Source organism: Pongo abelii, chromosome 15 (assembly GCF_028885655.2).
Source record: "Pongo abelii isolate AG06213 chromosome 15, NHGRI_mPonAbe1-v2.0_pri, whole genome shotgun sequence".
Taxonomy (NCBI): Eukaryota; Metazoa; Chordata; class Mammalia; order Primates; family Hominidae; genus Pongo; species Pongo abelii.
In genome coordinates, this window is record NC_072000.2 from 92838904 (window position 1) to 92858872 (window position 19969).

The window sequence follows — 19969 nt, forward strand, 5'->3', positions numbered from 1 at the left end:
GACATTGCCCACTGAGTTCAGATGATGCCAGCCTGTTCCCTTTACCCAAAGGTTTTAGCCAATACTGATGATTGTTACCTCTTTATATAGTCTATAAAGAAAAGATAGGATAAACTTACTGCCATTCAGAGTAATGAATTGTACTCTAGTAACTTTCAAAGGTGACCAATGAGGTTTTTTTTTAAAGTATTATGAATTTGTGAATTTTAAGATATATTTGATATGTTTTAATCCATGCAGTTGTATTCTTTTTTTTGTTTTGTTTTGTTTGAGATGGGCTCTCACCATTGCCCAGGCTGGAGTGCAGTAGCGCGATCTCAGCTCACTGCAACCTCCGCCTCCCAGGTTCAAGGGATTCTCCTGCCTCAGCCTCCTGAGCAGCTGGGATTACAGGCGTGTGCCACCACACTTGGCTCATTTTTGTATTTTTAGTAGAGACGGGGTTTCACCATGTTGGCTAGGCTGGTTTCAAACTCCTGACTTCAAGTGATCCACCCACCTTGGCCTCCCAAAGTGCTGGGATTACAGGCGTGAGCCACTGTGCCCAGCCCAGTTGTATTCTTTATGATGGTCAAAATTTCCAAGCTTTGTGCAGTGGCAGTATCATAGCCAGTGAGGTTTATCTGAGGCACGATTATCGACAACTGAAACAAAATTTCCTCTTTTGCAAGTAAAAACTCCAGGCACCAAAGTGTTTGCTCGCTCTGCCATGTGAGGACCCAGCCAGAAGTTCTGCAAGCCAGGAAGGGAACCCTCATGAGACCTCAACCACGCTCAGATCTCCAAACTGAGAAAATACATCAGCTACCCAGTTTATAATATTTTGTTATGGCAGCCCATGCTAAGATATATTTGCAGGTCGTTTTTGCTAGATATATAATCATTGCCTCATATTTCCTTTCCTTGAGGATGTTAAATGTTACTTTTTTGTCTGTTGGCATGAAATGTTTTTCCAGAAGTCTGATACCAATCTTATTTTCTTAATTTTATAACAGTTTTAGTCTGGATGCCCATTTTCCGGTGACTTTCCAGAATGTGTTGGCGCTGATTGCTCTGGACTGACCATACCAGGTACACAGTATGCCTTTTCAATAGGGAGCTTCAAGTCATTTTCCTTTCAAGGAAGTTTTTAGAATGTGTTATAGCTAGAATATAGAATTTGTTATATAGTTTTTGGAATTTGTTCTTTGCCAATGTTTTGCCTTAGATCATACTGTTAGAAGAATGTTTTGGCTTTTTCCTTTAGGGAATCCTATTACATCTATTTTTTATCTGGTCTTCTACACTTTTATAGTTTCCATCATTTCAAAATTTCTAATTGTTTTTGCAGCTATTTTCATATTCACCTGTTACACAGACGAATTATTCTCAAGCTTTTCTAATTCAGATTTAAATGGTTCTTTCATATCATGTTATTTTCTTAATTTTTTAAGTTCATTTTGTAGTATCAGGTGGCAGTTTTCTGCTGCTTTATGGTCATATTTTTCTGTTAAGTCTGCACTTTCTGAAGATGTATTATTCAGATTGTTGTTCTCCCCCTTTGTTTTCTTTTTTCTTTTTTTTTTGAGACAGAGTTTCACTCTTGTTGCCCAGGCTGGAGTGCAGCGGTACCATCTCGGCTGGCTGCAACCTCTGCCTCCCAAGTTCAAGCAATTCTCCTGCCTCAGCCTCCCGAGTAGTTGGGATTACAGGCATGCGCCACCACACCTGGCTAATTTTGTATTTTTAATAGAGATGGGGTTTCTGCATGTTGATCAGGCTGATCTCAAACTACCGACCTCAGGTGATCTGGCCCCCTCAGCCTCCCAAAGTGCTGGGATTACAGGTGTGAGCCACCATGCCTGGCCCTCCCCCTTTGTTTTCTTCCAATAGCTTTGAGTGAGTTTTTTTAGAACACCATTTTTGAGGCATAATTGGCATACAAATTAGCTGTTCAAATTTCAAGTGTACAATTTGGACACATGCATATATCCATGAAACCATCATTATAAGATGAGGAACATACTGACCAACTGCAAAAGTTTCCTTGCACCCCTCATAATCTTTCTCTCCAATTCCTACCTCATTCCTAGGAAACCATTCATCTGCTTTCTGACTATGGATGTGATAGACAGAACTCTGGATATCTTGGACCAAGAGGTAACCTAGTGCATGGGAAGGATGCGCTGAGGATGCTGGAGCACTAACAGAAAGAGCGAGCATCCTTGAAGACTCTGTGGAGCTGTCAGACAAGCTCTGCAAGGCTGACTTCTGAACTTCTCTCACAGAAGTCAATGATATTTAGGGTTTTTGTTATATAGAGCTATACTTAATCCTTACTGATACAACTTCTCTATCAGGTGCTCCTATACCTAATCAATGAGCAATCCTATTGATTGACTCTAATAGGCCCATTCTCTCTCAATCCAGCTAATGCCTTTCTGTTCAGCTCTATATTGTAAACCTATGCCTAGATTATGGCACAGGTATTCCTAAACTGGTGTCCTGCCTATAGTCTTGCCATCTCTGATCTACCTTCTATGATGGGTGATCTTTGTAAAATGTAAATTTAATGATTCCATTAAATTTGAAAATCTCTTCCTCATTGTACCATGACTTTATTGCTAATGCCTATTTTTAAAACCTCCTTTCTAGGTAATACCTGAAACTTCCTGAAGATATGTAATCATTTTGATTATTCCCCCTGCTTTGCAAAAACTATTCCCTCTAGAACATTTCTAAAGTCAATTTAAAAGTCAGTCTCTCTACCTTTCCTGTTCAAGTTCCCCTTGCCCCACCCCTAGGAATCCACAGCTTTAATTAAAGCATTTATTATCATAGGATACTGTAACTATTTATATGCACTGCCAATTCCACCAGACTGTGAGCAGCTCCTCCAGGGTGGGATTAAAGCATATTCACCTCCCACTCTATTCAACACAATTCTTAGAGCATATCTTCAGTAAATGTTTAAATGAGTTAAAGTGATCAGTTCAGGCTTTTTCCTTTTGGCTTCCACTTTTCTCTTCAATATTTCTATCTCAGACTTTTACAGTCAGTTTGCGTTTATTCTACCACTGGATCCTACTGCTTTGACTTTCCATTCTCTCCTAATCATTAACTGGCAGACTCAAACAGCACTCCACAAACATGGGACAGTACCAGGTTCTTACTATCCTCAAGGCACTGTGTAAGATATCATTAAGTAAAGCTAAAGAAAACATGGGCTTAAAACCTAGGAAACAGATACACACACAATCCTAATAACAGGGTATGACAATTACCATCTTAACACAAGTAGAATCAAATTCTAGGTGGTAAGCCAAAACTCATTCTATCCTGGGGTGATAGATGCTTCATGGAGGAGGTACCTTCTGAACCCAACTCAGGAGGCAAACAGGATTCCAGTAAATACATGTGAGAGAAAGATCTAGGACACAAATATGAAAGGGCATGCAGCATGTTTCGGGCCCTTGAAACATATTTCATTTTTGAACATATTTAATGCTACACAGCTACTTCATTTTTGAACATATTTAACATTCAAAAGTAACATTAAATAGGGTTAAAAAGGTAAGGTAGTAATGGGATTCAGAGAACTTTGAAAGGCAGGCTCAAGAACTCAAATTTTATTCCTTTTTTCATTGTCTTCAGGGGGAAAAAGAATAAGAACACTTAGTTCCTCTATTCTGCTCCTTAATATCATCTTCCCTTTCTACTTTTGTCCGTATTAAGTGCACTTATTGGCCAAAATTTCCTGATCTTAAACACTTCCCTCCCTCTCCTCTGTACTCCCTCCCCAACCTGTCTACAGAATATAGCTAGAGGCAGAGAATTCTAGGAGCCTTTCAGCACATTTCCTTGAGGAATGAAGACAGATTTTGTAACTAATTTTCTAAAATCTCTTCTCTCCTTTCCTTGTTACAAAAGATCAGAAACAAAACAACAAAAACATTAAAGGTAACATCACTACAAGAAGAGTTCACAGATAGGGTAAATCCATCATTTTTCCCTTTAATTATTCCTTTGTGCCTAGTGAACCCATAAGGTACCCAACATGCAGTAAAACACTCTGACAGGCCACATATGAGAATCTCTTTGTAGTACCATGGCTAAAAATGTGCAGCGAGAGGGCAAAGTTTCAAACTTATCTTCTGACTTCAACCTTAGTTTCACTTTTTACATCTCACTAGACTATTTCCTAAAAACAAACGGCATGTAATTTCTCACCTGGTAATCTCCTGCTGCAGCTGAGAAACTGAAGGCACATAAAACACCACTCCAAAATAGACAGTAGGTTCCAATGCATATTTATCCAGCTGCTTCTTCAAAGGTTTTTCCAAATCTACCCACCGGCGCTGATTTTGCTTGTTGTAGTACCAGAGGCTGAAGTAAGTGACCTGGAAAGACAGAAGGTCACTGAAGGAGGCAATAACATACAAAAGGATTTCAGTGACTTCAGTTGCACTAATCCCTGACCTGTGACCAAATGACAGCAGTCTCTTATTGCCTTTCTTCTCAGAGAAGAACAACAGCAAAAACTGAAGGAAAAAAAGGAGGTAAGACCTATCTGTAACTAGCTACTCATATTCAGGAAACAGAGGCAAAAACTCAATTGCACTTGCATATCATTTACTGAACTCTGAACCAAAAAAATACATTCACGACCTAGACACTGGAATGTAGTGGGTGCTACTCAATTTTATATGCAGATTTTAACAACAACAAAAATACAGAAGAATTTATCCTTGGTTTTTCAATTACTAAAACACTAAGTTTATCACATATGTATATATACACGTGTGTATGTACGTATATATACACATACACACACATATGTATATATGTACGTATATATGTATATATACATATGTGTGTGTATGTGTATATATACGTACATATACACGTGTGTATATATATATATATATATATATATATTTTTTTTTTTTTTTTGAGATAGATTCTCACTCTGTTGCCCAGGCTACAGTGCAGTGGCGCAATCTCAGCTCACTGCAACCTCCGCCTCCCAGGTTCAAGTCATTCTCCTGCCTCAGCCTCCAGAGTAGCCAAGATTATAGCATGCACCACCACACCCAGCTAATTTTTTGCATTTTTAGTAGGGACAGGGTTTTACCATGTTGGTCAGGCTGGTCTCGAACTCCTGACCTCAGCTGATCCGCCCACCTCGGCCTCCCAAAGTGCTAGGATTATAGGCATGAGCCACCACACCCAGCCTCATAATTAATATTTTTAAATAATCATAACTGGGGTTCTACCCAGTAGAATGCTGAGTAAGCAGTGTTAAACCAACTTTTCACTACTCTTAGTTTTGGTTTCTATAAAAGAAATTATTTCATGTAAGTACCATGAATTCTAGTATTCAGATGCAATTCCAACTCTTCTTTATCCCTTTGTCTCCAAAATTTCATTAGATGCACATTTAAAACAATTATAATGCTGTGAAGGTGAATTCTCTCTCTCTCTCCACAAACACACACACACACACACACACACACACACACACACACACACAGAGTGCAGGAGAAAAGCTATGACTAATGCAGTAAAATAACGTTAGCATATTACTCAGAAGTTTAAAGAAAATGCCCGGATGTCTTAGCATTTAGATCTCACTTGCTGTGAAATGAAACTGTTAAGATAAATCAATACTTGCCCTGGGCCTGGTCAGCCTGAAAGGATATTAATGCACTTATGAGCTGAAATGACAGCCTCAAGCCACTGCTAATACTTGCCTCAAAATCAATCTACAGATTAAGACAATTGGAAAATCACTGCTTTGTAGTTGTACACTCCAGAATAACACTGTCCCAACAGAACTTAGTGTGATGATGGAAATGATCTACATCTGCATTGTCCAATAAAGCAGCCACTAGCCACATGTGGCTACTGAGTACTTGAAATGTGGTAGTGCCACCGAGGAGCTGTATTTTTAATATTATACAATTTTAATTGACTTAAATAGCTGCAAGTATCTAGTGGCTAGTGTATTGGATAGTATACATTTAAAGCAACAAGAAAACTGAGAAATAATAGGCCATTTCTTTGACCTGCAATTCTCATTCAAGTAAAAAATAAAACTTTAATTTGCAAGGGAAAAGATTATGCAAACATGCGCTCAATAGTCATTTTATTATTTTTTAACAAGGTAAGAATTATACCTTTAAAATGAGTTCATCAAATAAATTCAACAAGAGTGAAGAATGTGCCCATTTTCCCCTATATCCACAAATCCCTAGAATACTGCTGGAATTCAATAAATTTTGTTGAATGTAAAGAAGGAATATTCTCTTGCTTCTTAGTTGCCACCCAAGTCATCACACAAGAATGGAATATTCTGAACATTTCCTATGTACCAGGTTCTATTCCAAGAACTGTAGAGATACCATAAATTAAATCACCATCACTAATTTATGAAGTAGGTATTTTTATCTGTGTAAAACCTCAAAGCCAGTGTTTCCCCCAAGTATTGTCCCTGGACTACCTCTACCAGAAGTACCTAGAGGGTTTCTTGGGCCCTAAAAAGCTATTTATCTCCTAGGTATTTCTTGTGTCCTTTAAAGTTTGATAACTCTGCACTACACTACACTGCTCCTCCAAAGTTATGCAAGAGAAAGTTATATAAAACCTTATCTTTGGCTGGGTGTGGTGGCACACACTCGGAATGCCAGCATTTTAGGAGGCTGAAGTGGGAAGATTTCTTGAGCCCAGGAGTTTGAGACCAATCTGGGCAACATGGCGAAACACTGTCTCTGCAAAAAATACAAAAAATTAGCCAGACGTGGTAGCGTGCACCTGTAGTCTCATCTACTTGGCAGGCTGATCACTTGAACCCAGGAGGTAGACAGAGGCTGCAGTCAGCTAAGACTGCACCACTGCACTCCAGCCTGGGTAACAAAGTGAGACCCTGCCTTAAAAAAAAAAATCCTTGACAAGCTGCATGCAAATAAAATTTTTGAAAATCCAAGCACACTGTAATATATCTGAAAGGCCAAGTCCCATTGTTAATTATATTCTGAGGTTATGACATTTTAAAATGAATTGCTTATTATCTGTAAGCATAGAATATGTATCATACATTTATAGAAAACAAGTACTGTTCTTTTCTTTTTTTAAATTGCAACTTATAGAAAACAAAAATCTGGTTTAATAGAAAGAGCTTGATGCTTAAGTCCAAAGTTCTGAGTTTGATTCCCAACAGTTACTTACTAGGAGTGAAACCGTAAAGTCAATCAATCTAATTTGGTTTTCTCAAGTGTAAAATAAAGTAATACCTCCCTCACAATCCTATCATGAGGACTGGATAAGGGAAAACTACGTAATTACATTTTCCTATTAGAAAACCATTATATTTTATTTTTTGAGAGAGAGTCTCACTCTATCACTCAGGCGGGAGTATACTGACATGATCACAGCTCACTGAGACTTCGAACTCCCAGGCTCAAGTGATCCTTCCGCCCCAACCTCCTAAGTAGCTAGACAACAGGTGCATGCCACCACACCAGGCTATTTTTTTTTTTTTTTTTTTTTTTGGTCAAGAGAGGGTCTCACTATGTTGCCCAGGCTGATCTTAAACTGGCTTCAAGTGATCTTCCCATCTCAGCTTCCCAAAGTGCTGGGATTACAGGAGTGTGCCATTGTGCCAGCCTGAAAACCACTATATTTTTAAAAATATTATTTAGTTTCACCCATTCTCTCCACCAACAAAATCAATTATTGTCTCCTCCCCTCAAAAGACTTTTAAAATTACCTACATGTATTTGATTACAACAAAATACATTTCTGTTACTATGTTGTTTTCTGTTCCATCTTAGAACACAAGTTTTGGACTGAATGTACCACATTTGGTCTATAACGGCAGATTAGGAATCCTTTAGGATCTAAAACTGTTTTGGTAGTTAACGGTATGTCATTTTTTTTTTTGAGACGGAGTTTCACTCCTGTTGCCCAGGCTACAGTGCAATGGTGCGATCTCAGCTCACTGCAACCTCTGCCTTCCAGTTTCAAGCGATTCTCCTGCCTCAGCCTCCCAAGTAGCTAGGATTACAGGCGCCCGCCCACGCCCAACTTTTTTTTTTTTTTTTGCATTTTTTAGTAGAGACAGGGTTTCACCATGTTGGCTAGGTTGGTCTCGAACTCCTGACTTCATGATCTGCCCGCCTCGGCCTCCCAAAGTGTTGGGATTACAGGCGTGAGCCACTGAGCCTGGCTGTATGTCATCACTTTTAACCAAAATGAAAAGGTCTTAAAAATACCCTTTGAATACATTAACTTTCCCTTTAAATACAGTTGGACTGTAGACTGTTCCAAATACAAAAACAGAATTATAAAATTTCTGGTTTATTGTATAATTTGTGGTTGTACCTTTTGTGAATGGACTATAACCAAAATGAAAAGGTCTTAAAAATACCCTTTGAATACATTAACTTTCCCTTTAAATACAGTTGGACTGTAGACTGTTCCAAATACAAAAACAGAATTATAAAATTTCTGGTTTATTGTATAATTTGTGGTTGTACCTTTTGTGAATGGACTATAATATAATTTAAAAAAATAACAGCTGAACAATCTGCTAGCATTCTGTTAAAAAGCACATTCTAAAAGGAAAACTTAAAATATGCTAACTTTATCAGTGCATCTATTACTCATGCAACATGAATTAGAAAATCAAATAGAACTGAACAAATACATTTGTTGAAACTGCATCATAATTAGTTTTTCACAAATTATAGACCATAGAAGAGAGTAGCAAGAAATTTATCTAAAGGTACAAACAGCTGAAAAGAATGGTGGGCTTAGGCCGGGCATGGTGGATTGTGCCTGTAATCCCAGCACTTTGGGAGGTTGAGGCCATCGGATCACTTGAGGTCAGGAGTTCGAGACTGGCCTGGCCAACATGGTGAAACTCCATCTCTACTAAAAATACAAAAAATTAGCCGGGTATGATGGAGGGTGCCTGTAATCCCAGCTATTCAGGAGGCTGAGACAAGAGAATTGCTTGAACCCAGGAGGCGGAAGTGAGCCGAAAGCATGCCACTGTACCACTGCACTCCAGCCTGGGCGACAGAGCAAAACTGTCTCCAAAAAAAAAAAAAAAAAAGAATGGTGGGCTTAGTAAATTATTTGTTGGTTAGCTCTTTTAAATAAAGGAGTCTAAGATTTGGGACATCTGAATATTGACTTTGTAGCTTGTCAAGGATAGATTGTTTACATGACTTTCTCGTGCATAACTATTGTAGTTAAAGTATTTGCTTTGGGACCTGCCCCAATGTTCAAGTTTTATCTTAAGAAGTAGTGAAAGCTAGCCAAAAATCAAATTTATATCTTCTTAAATACCTCCAAGGAGGTATTATATTTCTAAAATTGCTGCTAGAAATGTTTATATACATATGGGTAACTAAATTATTGTAACATTATAATCCTGGGATTGAATGCTCTCTTAGAATTTCTACACATACATAATCAAGTTACAACATCTGATTCCATGAGATTTTATGACTACAATATCATCTGTTTCTAAAATAGGTAGGTGGAGCTTGAGCAACAAAGTATTGTGATTAAATTCTCATCAGGCAAAGATTTTTCCTGGGTAAGACCTTTTTTTTTTTTTTTTTTGGCTCGTCTTGAATAACAACCTTAAGAATGTGAATAATTAACTTTCCAAAATAATTTAAAATCCACTCAAAAAACAAACAAGGTGGGGAGTGAGCACAAAAACCAAGGAAAAGGAGAGAATACTTTCTAACTCAATCTATAGGCCAGCATTACCCCAATACCAAAGCCAGACAAAAGATAACCACAAGAAAACTATAGATCGACATCCCTTATAAATATAGATGCAAGAATCCTAAGCAAATATTAAAAAACTGAGTCTGACAGCACACTAAAAGGATTATACACCACGACTAAGTGGGATTCATCCCAGGACTGCAAGGGTGGTAAAACATACCCCCCAAAATCATTATACCATATTACTAAGACAAAAGAAAAAAAACACACATGATCATCTCAATTGATGCAGAAAAAGCATTTGACAAAATTCAACATCCTTAATGATAAAAAACACCTAGAAAACTAGGAATAGAAGAATAGAGAAGAGCTTCTTAACATGACAATGAACATTTAGGAAAAACCCACAGCTAATATCATACTCCATGGAGAAAGACTGAAAGCTTTCCCCCTAAGATCAGTAACAAGACAAGGATGCCCATGTTCACCACTGCCATTTGACATTGTACTGAAGGTTCTAACCAGAGCAATTAGGCAAGAAAAATAAAAGACATTTAAACTGGAAAGAAGTAGTAAAACTATCTCTATGCACAGATGACATAATCCTAGACATAGAAAATCCTCCAAATCCGCCCCCCAACCGTGACACACACACACACACACACACACACACACACACACCCCTACTCGAGGTAATACATTCAGTGAAGTTTGCAGGGTACAAGATCAACATGCAAAAATCAGCTGCTATATACCAGCAATGTACATGTCAAAAAAAGAAAACAATTCCATTTATGGTAATATCCAAAAGAATAAAATATGTAGGAATAAATTTGACCAAGAAGGTGAAAAGGCATATGCTGAACACAACTCAACAGTGCTAAAAGAAATTAAGGAAAATCTAAATAAATAGGAAGATATCCCATGTTCATAGACTGAAATACTTAATATTGTTAAGGTGCAGTACTACCCAAAGTAATCTTCAAATTCAAATGCAATACCTGTCACAATCCCAATATGCTTTTTCATAGAGATGAAAAGCCAATCCTCAAATTCACATGGGCCTGCAAGGGGCTCCAAATAGCCAAAATAATACTGAAAAAGAATAACAAAATTGGAAGACTCACACTTCCTTGTTTCAAAACTTATTACAAGAGTATAGTAATCCAAACAGTGTGGTACTGGCATAAGGAGAGACATATAGACAAATAGAATAGAGAGTCCAGAAATGAACCTATGCATCTACAGTCAACTGATTTTAAATAAGGGTGCCAAGACCAGTTAGTGGGGAAAAGAATACTCTCTTCAGCAAATGGTGCTGGGGCAACTGAAGATCCACATACGAAAGAATGAAGTTGGATCCCTACTCCATAACATATATAAAAATTAAGTAAATATAAGAAGCGACCTGTAAAATAGTTTAGAAGAAAACATTAGGGTAAATCTCTGTGATCCTGAATTTGGGAATAAATGCTTGAATATAACACCAAAAATATGAGCAACAAAGAAAAAAATAGATAAACTTATTTCAAAATTACAAAACTTGCCAGGCACAGTGGCTGATGCCTGTAATCCTAGCACTTTAGGAGGCCAAAGTGGGAGAAACTTGAGGCCAAGAGTTCAAGACCAGCCTGGGCAACAAAGCAAGACCCTGTCTTTACAAAAAATTTTAAAGTTAGCTGGGTGTGGTGGCACACACCTGTAGTCCCAGCTACTCAAGAGGCTAAAGTGGGAGGCTCACTTGGGCACAGGAGACCAAGGCTTCAGTGAGCTATAATTGTACCACTGCATTCCAGCCTGGGCGACAGAGCAAGACCCTCTTAAACACACACACACACACACACACACACACACGCACAAAATTTAGAACTTTCATGCAAAAAAACCGTATCAGGATAGGAATGGTCACTTACAGCTGTAAACCTAACATTTTGGGAGGCTGAGGCAGGAGGATTGCTTGAGCTCAGAAGTTTGAGACAATCCTGGACAACATAGTGAAACTTTGCCTCTACAAAAAAATAAAATTAGCTGAGTACAGTGGCACACACCTGTAGCCCCAGCTATTCAGGTGGCTGAGGTGGAAGGATCACTTTAAGCCCAACAGATCAAGGCTGCAGTGAGCCATGATTGTGCCACTGCACTTCAACCTGGGCAACAGAGCAAGACCCTGTCTCAAAAAATAATAATAATAAATGAAGAAAGTAAAAAAACAACCTACAGAACAGAAGAAAAGGAGGAAATATTTGCAAATTATGTATCTGATAAAGGTCTACTATTTGAAACGTATAAAATGACTCTTACATACAAAAAGAAACAACCCAATATTAAAATGGGCAAAGGACTTACACACTTTTTGAAAAAAAGATATGAATGGCTAACAAGCACATGAAAAGATGCTCAACATTATTAGTCATTAGGGAAATGCAACTCAGAACCATAAAGAGATACCACTTCACACCAACTAGGATGGCTATAATTTAAAAAATAGGAAGTAAACATTGGTGAGGAGAAATTGGAACCCTTATACATTGCTAGTAGAAGCAGAAAATGGTTCAGCTGCTGTGGAAAAGTTTGGTGGATCCTCAAAACACTAAATATAGAATCACCATATCATCCAGCAATTCCACTTCTAGGTACATACCCAAAAGAACTGTAAAACAGGTGCTCAAGAAACACATGTATATGCATATGCACAGCAGGACTATCTGAAATAACCAAAAGGTGGAAACAAGCCAAATGTCCATCAATAGATGAATGGATAAACAAGTTTGTGGTGTATACATACAATGAATATTCAGCCATAAAACACAATGATGTACTGGTTCATGCTACAATATGGATGACATTCAAAAATATTATGCTAAGCAAAAGCAGCCAGAAGACAAAAGGTCAAATATTGTATAATTCTGTTTATATGAAACATCTGAATAAGTCCCAGAGGTGTGGTGGCTCATACCTGTAATCCCAAGGCACTGGAAGGCCAAGGTGGGAGAATTGCTTGAGGCCAGGAGTTCAAGACTAGAATATATAAATCCACAGAGACAGACAGAAAGTAAATTGGTGGTTGCTAGGGGCAGGGAAGAATAGAGAATGACTGCCTATGGGATACAGAATTTCCTTTGGGGGTGATGAAAATGTTTTAGAAATAGATAGTATGGTAAACGTACTAAATGCCAATGAGTTGTTTACTTTAAAATGGTTAGTTGTGGCCAGGCGCAGTGGCTCACATCTGTAATCCCAGCACTTTGGGAGGCTGAGGCAGGCAGATCATGAGGTCAGGAGTTCAAGACCAGCCTGACCAACATGGTGAAACCCCATTTCTACTAAAAATACAAAAAAATTAGCTGGGCATGGTGGTGTGCACCTGTAATCCCAGCTACTCGGGAGGCTGAGGCAGGAGAATCGCTTGAACCTGGGAGGCAGAGGTTGCAGTGAGCCAAGATCACACCACTGCCCTTCAGCCTGGGCAATAGAGCGAGATGATCTCAAAAAAAAAAAAAAAAAAAAATGGTTAGTTGTACATTATGTGAATTTCATCTCAGTAAAAAAATGTTTTTAAAGATCAGAAATATTCATAATAAAGTAAATAATTTTATTTTTATTACAATAATTTTTGGGGAACAGGTGGTGTTTGGTTACATGAATAAATTCTTTAGTGGTGATTTCTAAGATTTTGGTGCACCCATCACGTGAGTAGTGTACACTGTACCCAATATGTAGTCTTTTATCACTCACCCCATTCCCATCCTTCCCCTGGAAACCCCAAAGTCCATTACATCATTCTCATGCCTTTGCATCCCCACAGCTTAGCTCCCACTTATAAACGAGAACATACGATGTTTGATTTTCCATTCCTGAGTTATTCACTTAGAATAATGGTCTCCAACTCCATCTCGGTTGCTGCAAATGCCATTATTTCATTCCTGAGTAGTATTCCATGGTGTGTGTGTGTTTGTGTGTGTCACATTTTCCTTATCCATTAGTTGGTTAATGGACATTTAGGCTGGTTCCATATTTTTGCAATTGTGAATTGTGCTACTATAAACATGGGTGTGCAAATGTCTTTTTCATACAATGACTTCTTTTCCTCCTAGTAGATACCCAGTAGTGGGATTGCTGGATCAAATGGTAGTTCTACTTTTAGTTCTTTAAGGAAGCTCCACATTGTTTTTCCATAGTGGTTGTACTAGTTTACATTCCCACCAGCAGTGTAAAAGTGTTCCCTTCTCACCACATTTACATCAACATCTATTATTCTTTGATTTTTTTATTATGGCCATTATTGCAGGAGTAAGGTGGTATAGCATTGTGGTTTGATTTGCATTTTCCTCATAATTAGTGATGTTGAGCAGTTTTCCATACGTTTCTTGGCCATTTGTACATCTTCTTTTGAGAATTGTCTACTCATGTCTTTAGCCCATGTTTTGATGTGATTATTTGTTCTTTTCTCACTGCTTTGTCTGAGTTCCTTGTGGATTCTGGATATTAGTCCTTTGTCAGATGCATCGTTTGCAAGTATTTTCTCCCACTCTGTGGGATGTCTGTTTACTCTTTACTCTACTGATTACTTCTTTTGCTGTGCAGAAGCCTTTTAGTTTAATTAAATCTCATCTATTTTTGTTTTTGTTGCATTTGTTTTTGGGTTTTTGGTCACAAACTCTTTGCCCAGGCCAATGTCTAGAAGGATTTTTCTGATGTTATCATTTAGAATTTTAATAGTTTCTGGTCTTAGGTATAAGTCTTTGATCCCACTTGAGTTGATTTTTGTATAAGGTGAGAAATGAGGATCCAGTTTCATTATTCTACATGTGGCTTGTCAATTATCCCAGCACAATTTGCTGAATAGGGTGTCCTTTCCCCACTTTATGTTTTTGTTTCCTTTGCTAAAGATCAGTTGGCTGTGAGTATTTGGCTTTATTTCTGGGTTCTCTATTCTGTTCCATTGACCTATGTTTTTATACCAGTACCATGCTGTTTTGGTAACTATAGGCTTGTAGTCCAGTTGGAAGTCGGGTAATGTGATGCCTCCAGATTTGTTCTTTCTACTTAGTCTTGCTTTGGCTATGGGGGCTCTTTTTTGGTTCCATATAAATTTTAGGACTGTTTTTTCTAGTTCTGTGAAGAAAGATGATGGTATTTTGATGGGAATTGCATTGAATTTATATATTGCTTTTGGCAATATGGTCATTTTCACAATACTGATTCTACCCATCCCTGAGCATGGGATGTGTTTCTATTTGTTTCTGTTATCTATTATTTCTTTCAGCAGTGTTTTGTAGTTTTCCTTGTAGAGATCTTTCACCTCCTTGGCTGGGTATATTCCTAAGTATTTTAATTCTTTTTCCAGCTGTTATAAAAGAAGTTGAGTTCTTGATTTCATTCTCAGCCTCATCACTGTTGGTGTATAGCAGTGCTACTGATTTGTGTACATGAATTTTGTATCCTAAAACTTTACTGATATGGTTTGGCTGTGTCCTCACCCAAATCTCATCTTGAATTCCCACATGTTGTAGGAGGGACCTGGTGAGAGGTAACTGAATCATGGGGGCAGCTCTTTCTGGTGATAGTGAATAAGTCTCATGAGGTCTGATGGTTTTAAAAATGGGAGTTCCCCTACACAAACTCTCTTCTCTTGTCTGCCACCATGTGAGACGTGCCTTTCATCTTCCACCATGATTGTGAGGCCTTCCCAACCATGTGGAACTGTAAGTCCATTAAATCTTTCTTTTGTAAGTTGCCCAGTCTCGGCTATGACTATCAGCAGCGTGAAAACAGACTAAAACATTTACTGAATTCATTTATCGATCTAGGAGTTTTTTGGATGAGTCTTAGGGGTTTTCTAGGTATACGTTCATATCATCAGTGAATAGCGACAGTTTGACTTCCTCTTTACCGATCTGGATGCCCTTTCTTTCTCTTGTCTGATTGCTCTGGATAGGACTTCCAGTACTACGTTGAAGAGAAGTGGTGAAAGTTGACATCCTTGTCTTGTTCCAGTTTTCAGGGGGAATGCTTTCAACTTTTCCCCATTCAGTATAATGTTAGCTGTGGGTTTGTCATAGATGGCTTTTATTACCTTAAGGTATGTCCCTTCTATGCCAATTTTACTGAGGGTTTTAAGCATAAAGGAATGCTGGATTTTGTTAAATGCCTTTTCTGCATCTACTGAGATGATCATATTGTTTTTAATCCTGTTTTTGTGGTCTATCACATTTATTGACTTGAGGATATTAAACCAACCCTACATCCCTGGTATGAAACCCACTTGATCATGGTGTATTATCTTTTTGATATGGTGTTAGATTCAAATAGCTAGTATTTTGTTGAGAATTTTTGCATCTATGTTCATCAGGGATACTGGTCTGTAGCCTTTTTTGGAACAAAGCCTCCAAGAAATTTTAGATTATGTTAAATGACCAAACATAAGAATAATTGGTATTCCTGAGAAAGAAGAGAAATCTAAAAGTTGGGGAAACTTATTTCAGGGAATAATCAAGAAAAATTTCCCTGGTCTTGCTAGGGATTTAGACATCCAAATACAAGAAGCTCAAAGAACACCCAGGAAATATATCACAAAAAGATCATCCCCTAGGCACACAGTCATCAGATTATCTAAAGTCAAGACAGAAGAAAGAATCTTAAAGGTCAGGTGCGGTGGCTCACTCCTGTAATCCCAGCACTTTAGGAGGCCAAGGTGGGCAGATCACTTGAGGCAAGGAGTTTGAGACCAGCCTGGCCAACATGGTGAAGCCCCACCTCTACCAAAAATATAAAAATCAGCCGGGCATGGTGGCAGGAACCTATAATCCCAGCTACTTGGAAGGCTGAGGCCAGAGAATTGCTTGAACCCAGGAGGTGGAGGTTGCAGTGAGCCAAAATCACGCCATACACTTCAGTCTGGGCAACAGAGTCAGACACCATCTCAAGAAAAAAAAAAAAAAAGAAAAAGAAGAATCTTAAGAGCTGTGAGGCAAAAGCACCAGGTAACCTATAAAGGAAAACCTATCAGATTAACAGCAGATTTCTCAGCAGAAACTCTACAAGCCAGAAGGGATTGGGGTCCTATACTAGCCTCCTTAAACAAAACAATTATCAGCCAAGAATTTTGTACCCAGCAAAACCAAGCTTCATAAATGAAGGAGAGATAAAGTCTTTTTCAGACAAACAAATGCTGAAACAATTTGCCACTACCAAGCCAGCACTACAAAAATTGCTGAAAGGAGCTCTTAATCTTGAAACAAAACCTCAAAATACACCAAAATAGAACCTCCTTAAAGCATAAATCTCACAGGGCCTATAAAACAGTAACACAATGGGGGAAAAAAAAACAAATTATTCAGAACTAGCACGATGAATAGAGCAGTACCTCACATCTCAGTACTAACCTTGAATGTAGATGGTCCTAAATGTTCCCCTTAAAAGATACAGAATGGCAGAATGGATAAAAATCCACCAACCAAGTATCTGCTGTGTTCAAGAGATTCATCTAACACATAAGAACTCACATAAACTTAAGGTAAAGGAGTGGAAAGATACTCCATGTAAATGGAAACCAAAAGCAAGCAGGAGTAGCTATTCTTATATTGGGCAAATCGGGCTTTAAAGCAATGACACTTAAAAAAGACAAAGAGGGACATTATGGAATAATAAACGGTCTAGTCCAACAGGAAAATATCACCATCCTAGATATATATGCACCTAACACTGGAGTTCCCAAATTTACAAAACAATTACTACTAGACCAAAAAAATGAGATAGATGGCAACACAGTAATAGTGGGGGACTTCAATACTCCACTGACAGCAGTAGACAGGTCATCAAGACAGAAAGTCAACAAAGAAACAATGGACTTAAACTATACCCTAGAACAAATGGACTTAACAGATATTTACAGAACATTCTACCCAACAACTGCAGGATATACATTATTTTCATCAAAACATGGAACATTCTCCAAGATAGACCATATGATAGGCCACAAAACAAGGCTCAACAAATTTTTAAAAAATCAAAATTACATCAAGTACTCTCTCAGACCTCAATGGAATAAAACTGGAAATTAACTCCAAAAGTAACCCTCAAAACTATACAAATAAATGGAAATTAAATAATATGCTCCTGAATAATTTTGAATCAACAACAAAATAAAGACGGAAATTCAAAACTTCTTTGAACTGAACGATAATAGTGACACAACCTATAAAGCCTCCGGGATACGGCCGGGCACGGTGGCTCACGCCTGTAATCCCAACATTTTGGGAGGCTGAGGCTGGCAGATCACGAGATCAGGAGTTCAAGACCAGCCTGGCCAACATAGTGAAACCCCATCTCTACTAAAATTACAAAAATTAGCCAGGCATGGTGGTGCATGCCTGTAGTCCCAGCTACTCGGGAGGCTGAGGCAGGAGAATTGCTTAAACCAGGGAGACGGGGGTTGTGGTAAGCCGAGATTGCGCCACTGCACTCCAGCCTGGACAACAGAGTGAGACTCCATCTCAAAAAAACAAACAAATAAACAAAAAACCTCTGTGATACAGCAAAAGCAGCTCTAAGACCATTAAATATATATTAATTCATAGCATTAAATGCCTATATCAAAAAGTCTGAAAGAGCACACAAACAGACAATCTATGCTCACACCTCAAGGAACTAGAGAAACAAGAACCAACCAAACCCAAACCCAGCAGAAGAAAAGAAATAACAAAGATCAGAGCAGAACCAAATGAAATTGAAACAAAACAAAACAAAAACAAACAAAAAGCTGGTTCCTTGAAAAGATAAACAAAATTGATTGACCATTAGCGAGATTAACCAAGAAAAGAGAATATCTAAGTAAGCTCAATTAGAAATGAACTGGGAGATATTACCACCAATACCACAGAAATACAAAAGATCATTCAAGTCTACTATGAACGCCTTTGCGCGCATAAACTAGAAAACCTAAGGGAGATGGATAAAATTCTGGAAATAGACAACTCTCCTAGATTAAACCAGGAAGAAACAGAAACTGTGGACAGACCAATAACAAGTATTGAGGCTGAAACGGTAATAAAAAAAAAACTGCTAACAAAAAACAAGTCCAGGACCAGATGGATTCACAGCTGAATTCTATCACACATTCAAAGAAGAATTGGTACTAATCCTACTGAAACTATTCCAAAAGATAAAGAGGGAATCCTCCCTAAATCATTCTATGAAGCCAGCATTACCCTAATACCAAAACCAGGAAAGGACATAACAAGTACAGATATTTTCAGCTCTATTTTAAAATGTTTAAATACAACAAATTCAGTTCATTAATTCTAAGGAAAAAAATGAGCCAGAAATAGTCGAGCCTAACTATGAGTTCATTACAATTTCTATTTTCTAATATCTATACTTACGTCAAGATTTTGTGCCGTTTGACAGTTAACTGGCAACCTCATGTGAACATAATTGAAGAACAGAGAATAGGGAAAAATGTGTTTGAGCAATCAAAAATACATGTTAAAGTCAATGTTATAAAGTGTATGCCCTTGACAAAGAAGAAATTTCTCCTCTTTTATGGATTTTTTTTCTTATTTTATACATACTTTTAATGAGTTCAGCGATTTGGTAATCCAATCCAAAGCAGATTAAAAGATGACAAATTAAAGGAAAAGGGCTTATTTAATAATAGCAAGTTGGCAGTAGAGGGAAGTGATGGGCAACATTCTTTTTAGCAAAGGAGAACGCGTACATACAAACAAAAACCCCTTAAATAGAATTTACAAAGAATTACAAATATATGGGAGTCTGGAGTTACTTACTAAAGAAACAAATAACTCCAAACATTAATTAGTCATGTATTCAACAACAATCACTGTTCCTAAAAGCAGAGTTAGTATCCTTTATTTAAGACAGATAGAAGTTTATAAATTGTTTCCAAAACTTAGCACTCCAAATAGTTTGGACAAAGGAGTCAGCCTTGTTTATCAGGCAAAGTTAGTTATGAAGTGCTTCATTTCCCAAAGATAATTGGAAAATAACTTATTTTATATAAAGCTTTACAGTACTCTAGCCAATTTAATTGTGGTTTCATTACTTCACTTACAAGTACAAGCATATTTTCCAAAGCCAAATATGAAAGCTGTTTCCATTTCTGCTGTTTTGGTACCTGCTGTTATTTGTTTTTTGAAAGGTTTAACTAGTAGCATAGAAGCTAATTACAGTCATGTGCCACATAACAATGTTTTAGTCAACGACAGACCACAAATGCGATGGT

General features: G+C 37.8%; 1 protein-coding gene across 3 annotated transcripts in view; it reads right to left on the reverse strand.

The window, feature by feature from the left end:
* PTPN21 (protein tyrosine phosphatase non-receptor type 21) overlaps positions 1–19969 on the reverse strand; it is a 90274-nt gene that overhangs the window by 48801 nt on the left and 21504 nt on the right. For 2 of the 3 annotated variants that reach the window (XM_063715674.1, XM_024231683.3), the window contains exon 3: positions 4210–4379. In XM_063715674.1, the coding sequence (XP_063571744.1) occupies positions 4210–4379 (170 nt within the window). Of the gene's footprint in view, positions 1–4209; positions 4380–19969 lie in introns of those variants that run through there. The other variant, XM_054530359.2, reaches the window with a different exon arrangement.